At 43.2% G+C, this 16,687-nt stretch overlaps 1 protein-coding gene across 1 annotated transcript in view; it reads left to right on the plus strand.

The window, feature by feature from the left end:
• The window catches only part of LOC144479418 (mediator of RNA polymerase II transcription subunit 26-like), a 194,979-nt gene that overhangs the window by 144,831 nt on the left and 33,461 nt on the right, over positions 1-16,687 (plus strand). The window contains exon 2 of the mRNA XM_078198064.1: positions 15,080-15,154. Coding sequence (XP_078054190.1) covers positions 15,080-15,154 — 75 coding nt within the window. The remainder of the gene's footprint in view (positions 1-15,079; positions 15,155-16,687) is intronic.

Consider the following 16,687-nt stretch of genomic DNA (forward strand, 5'->3'; position numbering starts at 1 on the left):
CTATATGGGCTCATCTGCAATCTACAACTATGCTGTTGTTAGCTCTAAATTCAACTGCTCTAATGCTCTGCTAGCTGGCCTCCCATATTCTAACTGGGCGGCACAGTGATTAGCACTGGGTTCAATTCCAGCCTTGGGTGACTTCATATATTCCCCGTGTCTACGTGGATTTTCTCAGTGTTCCGATTTCCTCAGTCCAAAGATGTGTAAGTAAAGTGGATTGGCCATGCTAAAATGCCCCCGAGTGTCCCAAGATGTGTAGGTTAGGGGGATTAGCAGGGTAAATGTGTGGGATTATGCGGGTAGGGCGGGGTTGGGTCTTGGTAAGGTGCTGAGTCAGTGCAGACTTGGTGGGTTGAATGGCCTCCTTCTGCACTGTAGAGATTCTGATTAATTTGCAGCAAGTTACATACATCCACCCCACTCTGCTAAATGACCTACCTACATTGGCTCCTGGCTGACAACACAGTTTTGAAACTCTTGTCCTTGATTTTAGTGTTCTGTGATGACTCAGATACTGAAATAATCCATGTTTGCATGCAGCAAGACCTGGGCAACATTCAGGTTTGGGTTCATAGTAACAAGTAACACTTGTGTCATACAGGTGCTAGGCAATGATCATTTTCAACAAGAGTCTAAACACCTCTCCTTGGAATTCAAGACATTACTATCGCCAAATTTCCCCCACCCCCTCAATCAACATCTTGAGGGGTTACAATTGACCAGAAACTGAATTAGACCAGCCATATAAATGCTGTGTGGCCACGAGCAGATCAGAGGTTGCAGTGAATTATCTCTTGAATCAAACATTTCCAACTTGTAGAACTCCAGTGTGATTAGCCTGAGTGAAGGAAATTCCAGCAACCCCCAAGAAGCTCAACACCATTCAGGACAAATCACTTTGCTGGATTGGAGCCCCATTCATCATTTCAAATGTTCACTTCCTCCATTGCTGGTGCACTTGGCTGGAGTGTGCACAGCAACTTGCCGAGCTTCACAGCACTTCCCAATCCTATCGCCACTACTGCCAAGAAGGACAATGGAGCAGGTGTATGCGAACACCACCCCTTGCAAGTCCCTGTCTCAGTCATACCATCATGCCTTGGAAATGTAGACATCCCATCTTCGTCATTGGATCAAAATATTGGAACTTCCTACCTAAAAGTATTGAGAGAAGTGCAGTCACCACAAAGCCTACGGTGGATAAAGGCAGCAGCTCAACACCTCGGACAATAGAAGCTGACAGTGATGTCCCTGATCAATGAATTACTTTTTCAAAGAGAAGAACTCATGGATAAAAAGCAAGTTTATCTGCTAATCCTTTGTATCTGTATTGAAATTAATTCCCAAATGTATGTCTCAGCATGGTTATTTTCTGATTCAACATGTGTTAAAAATACCCTTGTCTGGTATCTTTGGGAATATCCCTTTTGGTTCATTCTCTGTTTTATAAGAACAGATTCCTGTGTGTCAATGCAGGAGCTACCTCCACCTCCTGCCAGTTGGTTTAATTGGTGATTTCTGCTGTGATTGGTCTGTTAAAGGATGCAGGATAATCTCATGTAAAAGTAGGATGTTGTTTTTGACATTTGTGTTGGCTGTAAATATGGTCGTGATAAGATAGAGGCAGAAAGGTAATGTATTGCTATAATGGCTAGACTATACTGTGGTCAGTATACTCTGGACACAAGAATTCCATATGAAATGGTGAATAATTTGTTAAGTAATTACCAATGGTCAGTTTTTGAAAAAGTGGCTTTTAGCATTTGGCAAATTAAAAGTGAAAAATTCCTAATATCACCTTGCCATTGGAGTCTTCGACAATTATGATTGGGCTGCTAGGATAGGGGCAAACTTGTTATTTGATAAGTATTCTTTAGGTTTGTTTCTTATTCTGACTAACACTCGAGTGTCTGAGACCTATCTTACACTAGGAAGTAATTTTGTTGACATCAACCGGTGATTGTATCTGAACTCGGAAAGGAATCCTAACCAGTAACACTTAGACCTGACCTTGGAAGTTGATCCACAACCAACTGTTTGAGGGATTTTTTTTCATACTTTAAATACTGAAGCTGGAATGAAAATAGATTAGATATTTAGCAAGTGTAGAAAATATTGCCTGTTCATTTGACATTCTGGCAATACAGTCCCAATATTCATCCTTATGCTTGTGCCTCCCTAGTTTATAGTATAAAAAGGTATTCCTTTACATTTCTTTCCGTTTGCTGTCGTGGCGCTTTTATCTTGGAATCATAAGAATCTTACAGCAATAAGAGGCCATTAATCCATTATGCCTGTGTTAACTCTTGCAAGAGCTTATCGTAGTTCCCACTCCCCCTCTATTTTGCCCTAACCCTTAAGTTTTCATTCCAAGGATTTATCCAGTTTTCTTTTGAACATCACTATGAAATCTGTTTCCGTCATGTGGTTAATGCAGATTGCTATGTCCCAAACCCCCCTCATGGTGTAACGCACCACTTGTAATTGTGCATATAAAGTTTAACCATTCTGCACTGTGGTGATTTAATGGTTCTATGGATAAGATCAGCATTCCTGATCTCCAGCTCTCTCAGCCACCAGGCATAGTCACTGTAATGTGGAGATGCCGGCGTTGGACTGGGGTAAACACAGTAAGAAGTCTCAACACCAGGTTAAAATCCAACAGGTTTATTTGGCAGCACTAGCTTTCGGAGCCTCAAGCTCCTTCGTCAAGTGAGTGGGAGTTCTGTTCACAAACAGGGCATATAAAGACACACACTCAATTTACAAGATAATGCTTGGAATGCAAGTCTTTACAGGTGATCAAGTCTTAAAGGTACAGACAATGTGAGTGGAGAGAGGGTTAAGCACAGGTTAAAGAGATGTGTATTGTCTCCAGACAGGACAGTTAGTGAGATTTTGCAAGCTCATGCAAGTCGTGGGGATTACAGATAATGTGACATGAACCCAACATAGAACAGTACAGCACAGAACAGGCCCTTCGGCCCACGACGTTGTGCCGAGCTTTATCTGAAACCAAGATCAAGCTATCCCACTCCCTATCATCCTGGTGTGCTCCATGTGCCTATCCAATAACCGCTTAAATGTTCCTAAAGTGTCTGACTCCACTATCACAGCAGGCAGTCCATTCCACACCCCAACCACTCTCTGAGTAAAGAACCTACCTCGGACATGCTTCCTATATCTCCCACCATGAACCCTATAGTTATGCCCCCTTATAATAGCTCCATCCACCAGAGGAAATAGTCTTTGAACGTTCACTCTATCTATCCCCTTCATCATTTTATGCACCTCTATTAAGTCTCCCCTCAACCTCCTCCACTCCAGAGAGAACAGCCCTAGCTCCCTCAACCTTTCCTCATAAGACCTACCCTTCAAACCAGGCAGCATCCTGGTAAATCTCCTTTGCACTCTTTCCAGCGCTTCCACATCCTCCTTATAGTGAGGTGACCAGAACTGCACACAATATTCCAAATGTGGTCTCACCAAGGTCCTGTACAGTTGCAGCATAACCCCACGGCTCTTAAACTCCAACCCCCTGTTAATAAAAGCTAACACACTATAGGCCGCCTTCACAGCTCTATCCACTTGAGTGGCAACCTTCAGAGATTTGTGGATATGGACCCCAAGATCTCTCTGTTCCTTCACAGTCTTCAGAACCCTACCTTTGACCCTGTAATCCACATTTAAATTTGTCCTGCCAAAATGAATCACTTCACATTTATCAGGGTTAAACTCCATCTGCCATTTTTCAGCCCAGCTTTGCATCCTATCTATGTCTCTTTGCAGCCTACAACAGCCCTCCACCTCATCCACCACTCCACCAATCTTGGTGTCATCAGCAAATTTACTGATCCACCCTTCAGCCCCCTCCTCCAAGTCATTAACAAAAATCACAAATAGCAGAGGACCAAGCACTGATCCCCGTGGCACTCCGCTAGCAACCTGCCTCCAGTCCGAAAATTTTCCATCCACCACCACCACCCTCTGTCTTCGATCAGATAGCCAGTTACCTATCCAATCGGCCAACTTTCCCTCTATCCCACACCACCTTACTTTCATCATAAGCCGACCATGGGGGACCTTATCAAACACCTTACTAAAATCCATGTATATGACATCAACTGCCCTACCTTCATCAACACACTTAGTTACCTCCTCAAAAAATTCAATCAAATTTGTGAGGCGCGACTTGCCCTTCACAAATCCGTGCTGACTATCCCGGATTAATCCGCATCTTTCTAAATGGTCGTAAATCCCATCCCTAAGGACCTTTTCCATCAACTTACCAACCACTGAAGTAAACTAACCGGTCTATAATTACCAGGGTCATTTCTATTCCCTTTCTTAAACAGAGGAACAACATTCGCCACTCTCCAGTCCTCTGGCACCATCCCCGTGGACAGTGAGGACCCAAAGATCAAAGCCAAAGGCTCTGCAATCTCATCCCTTGCCTCCCAAAGAATCCTAGGATATATTTCATCAGGCCCAGGGGACTTATCGACCTTCAGTTTATTCAAAACTGCTAGTACATCCTCCCTCCGAACATCATCTTCCTCCAGCCTATTAGCCTGTAACACCTTCTCTTCCTCAAAAACATGATCCCGGTTAAGGCCGTTCGCGTGTGCGGAACTTGGCTATCCGTTTCTGCTAAACTGAAGCAGAAACGGATAGCCAAGTTCCGCACACATGAGGACGGCCTCAACCGGGATCTTGGGTTCATGTCACACTATCTGTAACCCCCACGACTTGCCTGGGCTTGCAAAATATCTCTAACTGTCCTGGCTGGAGACAATACATATCTCTTTAACCTGTGCTTAACCCTCTCTCCACTCACATTGTCTGTACCTTTAAGACTTGATTACCTGTAAAGATTCGCATTCCAAGCATTATCTTGTAAATTGAGTTTGTCTTTCTATGCCCTATTTATGAACACAAGTCCTCGCTCACCTGAAGGAGGAGTTTGAGGCTCTGAAAGCTAGTGAACAAAGAACAGTACAGCACAGGAAACAGGCCCTTCAGCCCTCCAAGCCTGTGCCGCTCCTTGGTCCAACTAGACTAATCGTTTGTATCCCTCCATTCCCAGGCTGCTCATGTGACTATCCAGGTAAGTCTTAAACGATGTCAGCGTGCCTGCCTCCACCATCCTACTTGGCAGCGCATTCCAGGCCCCCACCACCCTCTGTGTAAAAAACATCCCTCTAATATCGGAGTTATACTTCGCCCCTCTCACCTTGAGCCCGTGACCCCTCGTGAACGTCACTTCTGATCTGGGAAAAAGCTTCCCACCGTTCACCCTATCTATCCCCTTCATAATCTTGTACACCTCTATTAGATCTCCCCTCATTCTCCGTCTTTCCAGGGAGAACAACCCCAGTTTACCCAATCTCTCCTCATAACTAAGACCCTCCATACCAGGCAACATCCTGGTAAACCTTCTCTGCACTCTCTCTAACGCCTCCACGTCCTTCTGGTAGTGCGGCGACCAGAACTGGACGCAGTACTCCAAATGTGGCCTAACCAGCGTTCTATACAGCTGCATCATCAGACTCCAGCTTTTATACTCTATACCCCGTCCTATAAAGGCAAGCATACCATATGCCTTCTTCACCACCTTCTCCACCTGTGTTGCCACCTTCAAGGATTTGTGGACTTGCACACCTAGGTCCCTCTGTGTTTCTATACTCCTGATGACTCTGCCATTTATTGTATAACTCCTCCCTACATTATTTCTTCCAAAATGCATCACTTCGCATTTATCCGGATTAAACTCCATCTGCCACCTCTCCACCCAATTTTCCAGCCTATCTATATCCTGCTGTATTGCCCGACAATGCTCTTCGCTATCCGCAAGTCCAGCTGCCAAATAAACCTGTTGGACTTTAACCTGGTGTTGTGAGACTTCTTATTATCGTCACTGTATCCAGGGTTCAGCTTTTAGCTCTGAAGAAGTCATGCGAATTCAAAACATGAACTTTGTTTCAAAGATGCTGCTGGACCTAGAATCATAAATCCTTAGTGCAGAAGGAGGCTATTCGCCCCATTGAATCTGCACCAACTCTGAAAGAACATCCCACACTGATCCTATCCCTGTAACGCCATGTATTTATCCTATTAATCCTAACCTACATATCTTTAGAAACTAAGTGACAATTTAGCATGGCCAATCAACATTCTCCTCGTGTCTGCGTGCGTTTCCTCTGGGTGCTCCGGTTTCCTCCCGCAGTCCAAAGATGTGAGGGTTAGGTTGATTGGCCATGCTAAAATTGCCCCCAGTGTCCTGAGATGCTTAGGTTAGAGGGATTAGCAGGTAAATCTGTAGGGATATGGGGGTAGGGCCTGGGTGGGATTGTGGTCGGTGCAGACTCGATGGGCCAGATGGCCTCTTTCTGCACTGTAGGGTTTCTATGATTCCATGAACATAACCTGCACATCTTTGGACTGTGGGAGGCACTTGGAGGAAACCCACGTAGACTTGTGGGGAGCGTGCAAACTCCACACAGTCACCCAAGGCTGGAATTGATCCTGGGTTCCTGATGCTGTGAGGCAGCAGTGCTAATCACCATGCCACTGTGCAAACCTGCTTGAGTTTTTCCACGTTTGTTTTCACTGCACCCAGGGTTCGTCAGTGGAAGAATTCTCTCTTGTGGCAAAGCATACTTTCCTTGATTTAAAGCTCAATCTACCCATCAGGCTCTTTGCAGTTTAATAGCCTATAATTCACTCGACTTGTAAATGAAGAATAAAGACTTATGTTAGGACACTGGCACCAGTGAAACAACCACAGCAACATTTACTGCCTTCAGGATATTGGTGATTTTTGCCCAAAATTAAAATCAGGAATTTATTAGAGATTTGGGTATCTCTCTCTTTCTCTTCTCTCCCCCCCCCCCCCCCCCCCCCCCTTGTGAAATAAACATCCTTGCTCCCAAGGTGATGCTCTAGCAAGATGTGATATGGATAGAATTTTCCCCAGCTGATCAGCATTGTTCTAGTGTTTTTGAGAGAGAACACAACCAGGTGAATCATGCTGAGACTTGCACCTGGAGATTTCCCACAACAGCTTGGGTAAACACTGAGCACACCGTCACTATCTAAAACTTGTTCAAGGAGAGCAACCTGGGAATGAATTAGAGAACTCTCTATGGATCTACTGTTGTTTCGTTCTAAGTTTGCTTTTCTTTAAAGGTCCACTATGAGAATTTCAGAGTTCTAATTGTATTTCAGCTTGACATTTTCATTGCTCATGCTTAGATGGAGCTCAGTCTTGTTCTCCCACCTGAGTCTTGCAAGTTACAATTTTTACCCTTTTGCAAAGAGTTTTGAACCATGCAAAAACCAAGAAGCCCCATTCCCAAATAGAATCTTGTAATTTCAGTGGTAGTGGATCTTATTACATGGCCATCTCTAAACTGCTTATGTAAAGTGGTTATGTGTAGGAGAATCCTAAATATAGATTCTGCTTTCCGTTTCCCCCTGAGCAATATTTCAAACTTGTAAAAAGTATGTGGGCACTCGCTTTGCATTGATGTCATGGCAGTGACTTTTTAAAAAGGGCGCAGAGGAGATTTACCAGGATGTTGCCTGGTATGGTGGGAAAATCGTATGAGGAAAGGCTGAGGGGCTTGAGGTTGTTTTTGTTAGAGAGGAGGTTAAGAGGTGACTTAATAGAGGCATACAAGATGATCAGAGGATTAGATGGGGTGGATAGTGAGAGCCTTTTTTCTCGGATGGTGATGGCTAGCACGAGGGGACATTGCTTTAAATTGAGGAGTGAGAGATATAGGACAGGTATCAGAGGTAGGTTCTTTACTTCGAGAGTAGTAAGGGCGTGGAATGCCCTGCCTGCAGCAGTAGTGGACTCGTCAACATTAAGAGCATTCAAATGGTTATTGGATAAACACATGGATGATATTGGAATAGTGTAGATTAGAGGGGCTTTAGATTGGTTCCACTGGTCGGTGCAACATCGAGGGCCGAAGGGCCTGTACTGCACTGTTATGTTCTATGTTCTAAAACATCTAGAGGGTGGAGAATATGTTTTCCTGGTACCTCTGGGTAAGATCAAGCGTCAGGTCAAGCCCAACATGGTGTTCAATGCCTCATCTTGTTTGTCTCTCAAGCGAGGACCATGAATTAGATTCAGTTGGAATTTGAATTTGGTTTTTGGAGCAAGCAAGGAATGGATTCTGGTCCACCCGGTCCACTCTGAGCTTTGGCTTTATAACTTTAAAAATGGAGTAAAAGCAATTTTAAAATGTTTCCTGGTCAGTCCAAGAACATGTTCTGATAATTGGAAACCAGTATTTATTTATAAGACAAAACTAACTACTGTTTCCATGACCCCAAATCCTGATGTGGGCCACTGAAAGCGAGGAAATGTTGAACAATGTTTACTATTGGAGAAGGTTCTGAAGGAGAGAATCTATCTCCATTTGGAGAGGCAAGGTTTGATCAGGGATAGTCAGCATGGTTTTGTCAATGGGAGGTCATGCCTAACAAATTTCATTAAATTTTTTGAGCATGTAACAAAGTGTGTGAATGAGGGTAGCGCAGTTGATGTAGTTTACATGGATTTCAGCCAAGTCTTTGACAAAGTCCCACATAGAACATAGAACATTACAGCGCAGTACAGGCCCTTCGGCCCTCGATGTTGCGTCGACCAGTGGAACAAATCTAAAGCCCCTCTAATCTACACTATTCCAATATCATCCATATGTTTATCCAATAACCATTTGAATGTTCTTAATGTTGACGAGTCCACTACTGCTGCAGGCAGGGCATTCCACGCCCTTACTACTCTCTGAGTAAAGAACATACCTCTGGCATCTGTCCTATGTCTCTCACCCCTCAATTTAAAGCTATGTCCCCTCGTGCTAGCCATCATCATCCGAGGAAAAAGGCTCTCACTATCCACCCTATCTAATCCTCTGATCATCTTGTATGCCTCTATTAAGTCACCTCTTAACCTTCTTCTCTCTAACAAAAACAACCTCAAGCCCCTCAGCCTTTCCTCATACGATTTTCCCACCATACCAGGCAACATCCTGGTAAATCTCCTCTGCACCCTTTCCAATACTTCCACATCTTTCCTATAATACGGCGACCAGAACTGTACGCAATACTCCAAATGCGGCCGCGCCAGAGTTTTGTACAGTTGCAGCATGACCTAATGGCTCTGAAACTCAATCCCTCTACCAATAAAAGCTAACACACCGTACACCGCCTTAACAACCCTATCAACCTGGGTGCCAACTTTATCAGGGATCTATGCACATGGACACCCAGATCCCTCTGTTCATCCACACTTCCAAGTATCTTACCATTAGCCCAGTACTCTGTATTCCTGTTACTCCTTCCAAAGTGAATCACCTCACACTTTTCCGCATTTTAAACTCCATTTGCCACCTCTCAGCCCAGCTCTGCAGCTTATCTCTGTCCCTCTATAACCTGCCACTTCCCTCCGCGCTGTCTACAACTCCACCGACTTTAGTGTCATCTGCAAATTTACTAATCCATCCTTCCACGCCCTCATCCAGGTCATTAATAAAAATGACAAACAGCAGTGGTCCCAAAACAGATCCTTGCGGTACACCACTAGTAACTGAACTCCAGGATGAATATTTCCCATCAACCACCACCCTCTGTTTTCTTACAGCTAGCCAATTCCTGATCCAAACCACTAAATCACCCTCAATCCCATGCGTCCGTATTTTCTGCTAAAGCTTACCATGGGGAACCTTATCAAACGCTTTACTGAAATCCATATACACCACATCAACCGCTTTACCCTCATCCACCTCTTTGGTCACCTTCTCAAAGAACTCGATAAGGTTTGTGAGGCACGACCTACCCTTCACAAAACCGTGCTGACTATCCCTAATCAAATTATTCCTTTCTAGATGATTATAAATCCTATCTCTTATAATCCTTTCTAATACTTTGCCCACAACAGAAGTAAGGCTCACCCGTCTATAATTACCAGGGTTGTCCCTACTCCCGTTCTTGAACAAGGGGACAACATTTGCTATCCTCCAGTCTTCTGGCACTGTTCCCGTAGACAATGACGATACAAAGATCAAAGCCAAAGGCTCTGCAATCTGCTCTCTAGCCTCCCAGAGAATCCTAGGATAAATCCCATCTGGCCCAGGAGACTTATCTATTTTTACCCTTTCCAGAATTGTTAACACCTCCTCCTTATGAACATCAATCCCATCCAGTCCAACAGCCTGCATCTCAGTACTCCCCTCGACAACACTGTCCCTCTCCAGTGTGAATACCGACGAAAAATATTCATTTAGTGCCTCTCCTATCTCTTCAGACTCCACGCACAACTTCCCACTCCTGTCCTTGACTGGCCCTAATCTTACCCTAGTCATTCTTTTACTCCTGACATACCTATAGAAAGCTTTAGGGTTTTCCTTGATCCTACCTGCCAAAAACTTCTCATGTCCCCTCCTGGCTCTTCTTAACTCTTTCTTTAGGTCCTTCCTGGCTAACTTGTAACTCTCAAGTGCCCTAACTGAGCCTTCACGTCTCATCTTAACATAAGTCTCCTCCTTCCTCTTCACAAGAGATTCAACCTCCTTAGTAAACCACGGTTCTCTCACACGTCTGTTTCCTCCCTGCCTGACAGGTACATATTTATCAAGGACGCGTAGTAGCTGTCCCTTGAACAAGTTCCACATTACAATTGTGCCCATCCCCTGCAGTTTCCTTCCCCAACCTATGCCAGCTAAATCTCGCCTCATTTTTCTGCCTCATCGCATCATAATTTCCTTTCCCCCAGCTATAACTTTTGCCCTTTGGTATATACCTATCCTTTTCCATTGCTAAGGTAAACGTAATCAAACTTATTAAGAAGGCTAATGCACATGGGATTCAGGGTGACCTGACAAGGCAGATTTACAATTGGCTTAGTGGTAGGATGATGTGGAGATGCTGGTGTTGGACTGGAATAAGCATAGTAAGAAGGTGTTGTGAGACTTCTTAGTTAGCAGTAGGAGACAGAGGGTGGCCACAGACTGCTGCTTTAGTGACTGGAAGCCAGTGACCAGTGCCATACCACAGGGATCCATGCTGGGCCCCCCAATGTTCGTCATTTATATAAATGACATAGATGGCTATGTGGGGGGGGTGGGATCAGCAATTTTGCCGATGACACAAGTGTTGGCCGGATAGTTAACAGTGAGATTGAGTGTCTTGGGTTGCAGAAAGGTATAGTCGAGATGGTCAAATGGGTGGTTAAGTGGCAGATGGAATTTAACCCTGAAAAGTGTGAGGTGATGCACTTTGGAAGGAGTAATTTGACAAGGAAGTATACTATGAAAGGTCTGGCACGGGAAAGTTCTGAAGAACAAAGGGACCTTGGCATGTTTGTCCATAGATCTCTGAAGGTGGAAAGGGAGGTTAATAGGATGGTGAAAAAAAGCATACGGCACGCTCGCCTTTATCAAGCGGGGGTATAGATTACAAAAGCAAAGGGATCATGATGAAGTTGTATAGAACTTTGGTGAGACCACAGTTGGAGTACTGTGTACAGTTCTGGTCACCACATTTATAGAAAGGACGTGAATGCACTGGAGGGGGTGCAGAGGAGATTTACTAGGATGCTGCCTGGGATGGAACATTTAAGTCATGAAGAGAGGTTGGATAGGCTTGGGTTGTTTTCGTTGGAATAGGGAGGATTGAGGGGTATGGACAGGGTGGATAGGGAACAGCTGTTCCCCTTAGTTGAAGGGTCAGTTACAAGGGGACACAAGTTAAAAGTGAGGGGTGGGAGGTTTAGGGGGGATTTGAGGAAAAATGTTTTTGCTCCGAGGGTGGTGACAATCTGGAATGCACTGCCTGGGAGGGTGGTGGAGGTGGGATGCCTCGCATCCTTTAAAAAGTACCTGGATGAACACTTGGCATGTCATAACATTCAAGGCTATGGGCCAAGTGTTGGCAAGTGAGATTAGATGGGCAGGTCAGGGCATTTCATGTGTCAGTGCAGACTCGATGGGCCGAAAGGCCTCTTCTACACTCTAGTATTCTGTGAATATAGAAGCAGATGAACTTTCTTAGCCTGCATGGTGCTCAGCGTCAGCTATCCTGCAACTGCTGTTTGATAATATGCTGAGAAATCCCCACTTTTAGTAAAGTCTAAAAGAACTAATTATTCCTAAAATATTAAAGCCTGACAAGGATTATTGTAGATATTTTTCATCTTTTAAAATAGATTGTGGCATTGAAGTGCTCAGAGAATGGATTGTGCAGAGATGCACAGATTGTAAACTCCACTGTAAACATTTAATACTAACTGAAGGGTCTATAACCTGTACTCAAGTACTTTTCAGCTACCAGAGATGGTTGCGGTCGGGAGTAGCAGTTCTTTACATTGTTGATCCACCTTATAGCAACAACTGATTTTGTTGAAAAAATATTAGTCAGGGTGGAGAGGCAAGTTTATAATTGTTCTGATCACTCCTCCACTTTCAGAAGAGAAATATTATTCCATTTCTTTCCTCCCTTGTCAGCAGCTGACCATAGAAATGCTGTGCTGGATCTTCAAATTGGCTATTTGTCTTAAGTGGCTATTGGAAATTATCATCCTTCCTGGTCCAAGGCTTGGACTCGCTGAGCAGTCAGCCATCTGTGAATTGTCATAAGGCACAAGTTTAGAAACTGCTCTAATATCAGCCAATAAATAATATGTGCAGCACCTGTATGAAATCTGAGGCAGGTTTTGCAGATTCACATTAGTCATCACCCACACACCCTTCCAAACCCTTCCAAGCCTGTTGCAGAAATGCATGTGTTGGTGCTGGTCTGAGTCTTTCCAATTAAGAATCCCATGTCAGTATCTAATTTGTGCTGTTAACCTAACCGAGTACGATGGTCTTGATCTCCCAAGCGGGAGATCGAGACAGAAGCAAAACAGGGCTCCTGCTCCTTATTGCCATTGCATGATACCTACCAAAGAATGAATCGGTAGTTGCCTGGTGAGGATTGAATCAGACTCTGTTCACACAATCCTCTGACCCTGGCTGCTTAGTTTCATGTGAAGCATGGTCTTTTGGATAAGGTATTGGAATGCCATTGGTTATGAGAGCACTTTCAGGAAAATGGGGAAACAATTTGGGAATGGGGAGGAGAGAACCCTCAGCTGGTAATTTCAGATTTATTGTATAGATTTTCCCCTTTTTTTCTCTCTCTCTGCTCCTCAACATGTTTTGAGAAAAATTTATTTTTGTCTTATGTAGAAGTATCTAGATATAAACATTTTACCATAATGTCTCTTGCATCATGTGATACTGCTTCTTGATCCTTGCCGCCGAATGTTAATGCCTGCTGTACCATGAGTAACACTGTTTAGAAATCATGGCATCTTACTGCTTGGTTGTATGAAATAATGTGCAAGTATCCACTGCCCAAAAATCTCTGATCCACAAAGATCCGTATTGTTAGCAGTAGCCTGCAGGGCAGCTTTTGTTCAACGGCATGGGCAGGGATCTGGTCCCTGCTGCATTGTTTAATGTGAAGTTTCATGATTGGGTATTGCTGCTGCTTTAGATCTGTTTGTGCATTCTGCTGTTTTCTGCTGCTTTTTGTAACATTTGTAGATTAATAATTGTTCATGCAAATGATTGGAGGTTTGCATTGTAATATGTTCATTTTTGGCAATGCCAAAAAAAGTACCTGCGACAACTTGAGTATAATGTGGAGATGCTTGAGTATGCATTGAGTATGCATGTGTCAGAGAAACCTGTACAAAGCAGGTTTCAGTCCTGTGTAGTAATCTCTTTATTAAACTTGTACTTTTGTGCTCATTATTTTCTTTGTGTGGGATGTTGATGCAGGAAAATAGTGATTTATTTATTACAGATGTGTAGATATGGAAGACTTATACATGAGGTGCAACATGTGCCCCAAGTGGAGCAAAGCTCCATCTGCTCTGCCTTAACAAACCAAGCCTTTCTTGAATGCAAACTCGCACCTATCCGACTGCTTATTGCAGGAAGCGCTTTGAATCCCAAAAGAGACGAGCTTCACTCAGTATTTTTGCACGATACATTGACTGTGATGGTATATCTGATCCTTTGAATGCTTTGTTGCTAGGACATGGGTGGAAGTGACAGTGACACCAGTTTCTCAGAGGAAAAAAAGGGAGGCCAAATCAGATCCTAAGATCAGGAAGGAGTCTGTATGGAGGTACAGGCTAAATTAGCTTCAGTGTTTGACTGGATTTTACTGGGATTTGGAGATTTTTAGATCGTTTTTTTTTTAAACAGGATACTGATTTCTTGGAATGCTCACATATTCCTGATTATTGACTTGTGTGGCACTAAGAACTTTTCTCTAACATGGTATCTCCAGATCTCCGCACGGCATCGCATTCAGTGAACTAGTATTTGAAGGTTTGTCACTCCTATGTAGGCGGTAGTATAAAAATTTGCATACTTTCTTAATTCATAGTTGTCTGAATACAAATGTTGCCAAGAAATTAGTTATTTAAATTGCTTAAATTAATTTGACAATTTAATTTGAATTAACAAACGTATCCCAAACAAGTTCTTTAAAACATCAAGATTGGGTCAGATCCTAAGAATTACTTGTATGCTTTTATATTCCTCCCTGACATGTCCAAGCTGTTGAGCTACCAGGAGCAACTTGTGTCTCTGTCACTCAACTGTAATTGTTTGTTTGAATAAAAATAGCCTCCTAGTGACACGTATCTCTACTTCATCATAAACTGTTACCTGCTATACAAAGGCTCCTAGTATGTTTCTAGACAGTCTGCTAACCAGACAAATATAATTAAATAAGGCAACAATCCTGTGAAATGTCTCAAGATGATTTATTGTCTTAAAGATGCTACATAAATGCAAGTTGTTGATGGTTTGAAATCTGAAAGAGCATTTGCTCATAATTTAATGCTACCTTGGAATTCAGAATACTCTGCTTTTCTATTGAGGTTGCATTTAATCCATACTGTTTTTAACATTGGGACCATTTTCTGTGACGTCTGAATGTCAACTGCTGTTCACTAATATGAATAGTGCAATCACTAATGTTTCCTGTTTCTTTCTTCCAGATCCGTAACATGGTGGCAGTGCTGGAGGTGATCTCCAGCTTGGAGAAATATCCCATTACCAAAGAAGCCCTTGAGGTAAATAGTTCCTGAACATTGCACTCAGGTGGGGTCAATGGAGAGCATGCAAGAAGGAGAATGCAAATCAGGGCGATGAGTTTGAATACTATAATACTACTGCATGCGGGTTGAGATTAAATCTATTGTAATTCTTTTTGTACTGAAATCATAAATTGAAGCTTTATGTGCTACACACTAAATTGATAAAATTATGGGTTAAGAATTTTTCCCCTCAAAGTTTTTCATGTCTCCATGAAAGCCAGTTTTCAATTTGTAAGAACATTTACACCAACAACGTTGACTTACAGTGGTCAAGAAATACAGAGCAGCTTTGTTCATGATGTCACGAGTTACTGCTGTTGTGGGAAAAGTGTACCACTGAGTCAGGCTTGAAGGTTTCAAGAATACAGTTTTATTTTAACGAAGCTTCGTGGAGAAAAGGCACTGGCACTCCGCAGTGCTTCTAGACAACTACCTTCTCTCCATGAGACAATAGGAGCAGTCCATCTTTATACCCGTTACACAATAGATGGACCGGACATCTAGCCATTATCACATCGTTGTAATCAAGTAGGTGATCGATCGTTAAACACATCATTATAGACAAATACAGACAGATACAGACATAAGCATGTTAACATCGCGTTGTTCTATGAATGGATACATTTCCTACATCAGTGACCATCATGACTTTAGTTTCGGTCTATTCATACAGTAGTTTACAGGAATTGGTTTTCCTGCATTTTGTATTCCCGATCCCACCTGTAGCTAATCTCATTATCTATCCCTTTTGTCCTTATCTTTAAGCCCTGGCTGGCTTCCTGTAGGATTTGATTCCTGCATGTTTAACTTTTTGGATAGCTGTCTGTCCTTTATGTTTTAATCTCAGGTGGCTGTCTGTACTGAAAGTCAGTGTCCGTTTAATGTCTCTTTCTCAGGTGACTGTTTGTGTGCCAGGCAATCATCTTATGTGTACCCATCTGTATATTTTTCCTCCTTCACTGCTCTTCTCGCTATTTATACTATTGGGTAGATTCAACAGTCCTACACGTGTTAAGGTTCATACAGGCACGGGTTCTCAGTCATTCCAAGTTGAAATAATTGCATATACATTGAGCTGTCAGTAGGTGCCACTGTCTATTCTTAGAAGACCTGTGGTGGTTGGGGTGGGCGGTGACTACTAACGTGAAAAGTGCAATAAGACGGTAGTCAATCCACTTATAACCAAATCTGTAAGTGGCAAGGCTAACCCAAATGTTGAAGCAACTGCTTTTACACATGTTGTCAATGGCATCTTTGCTTCAGTGGCACCAGTGACCCGGGTTCAACTCCTGGCTTGGGTCACTGTGTGGAGTTTCCACATTCTCCTTGTGTCTGCGTGGGTTTCCTCCAGATGCTCTGGTTCACTGTCACAGTCCAAAGATGTGCAGGTTAGGTGAATTGGCTATGCTAAATTCTCCCTCAGTGTACCCGAACAAGTGCCGGAGTGTGGTGACTAGGGAATTTTCACAGTAATTTCATTGCAGGGTGAATGTAAGCCTACTTGTGACT

The sequence above is a fragment of the Mustelus asterias genome, chromosome 26 (assembly GCF_964213995.1).
Source record: "Mustelus asterias chromosome 26, sMusAst1.hap1.1, whole genome shotgun sequence".
Classification (NCBI taxonomy): Eukaryota; Metazoa; Chordata; class Chondrichthyes; order Carcharhiniformes; family Triakidae; genus Mustelus; species Mustelus asterias.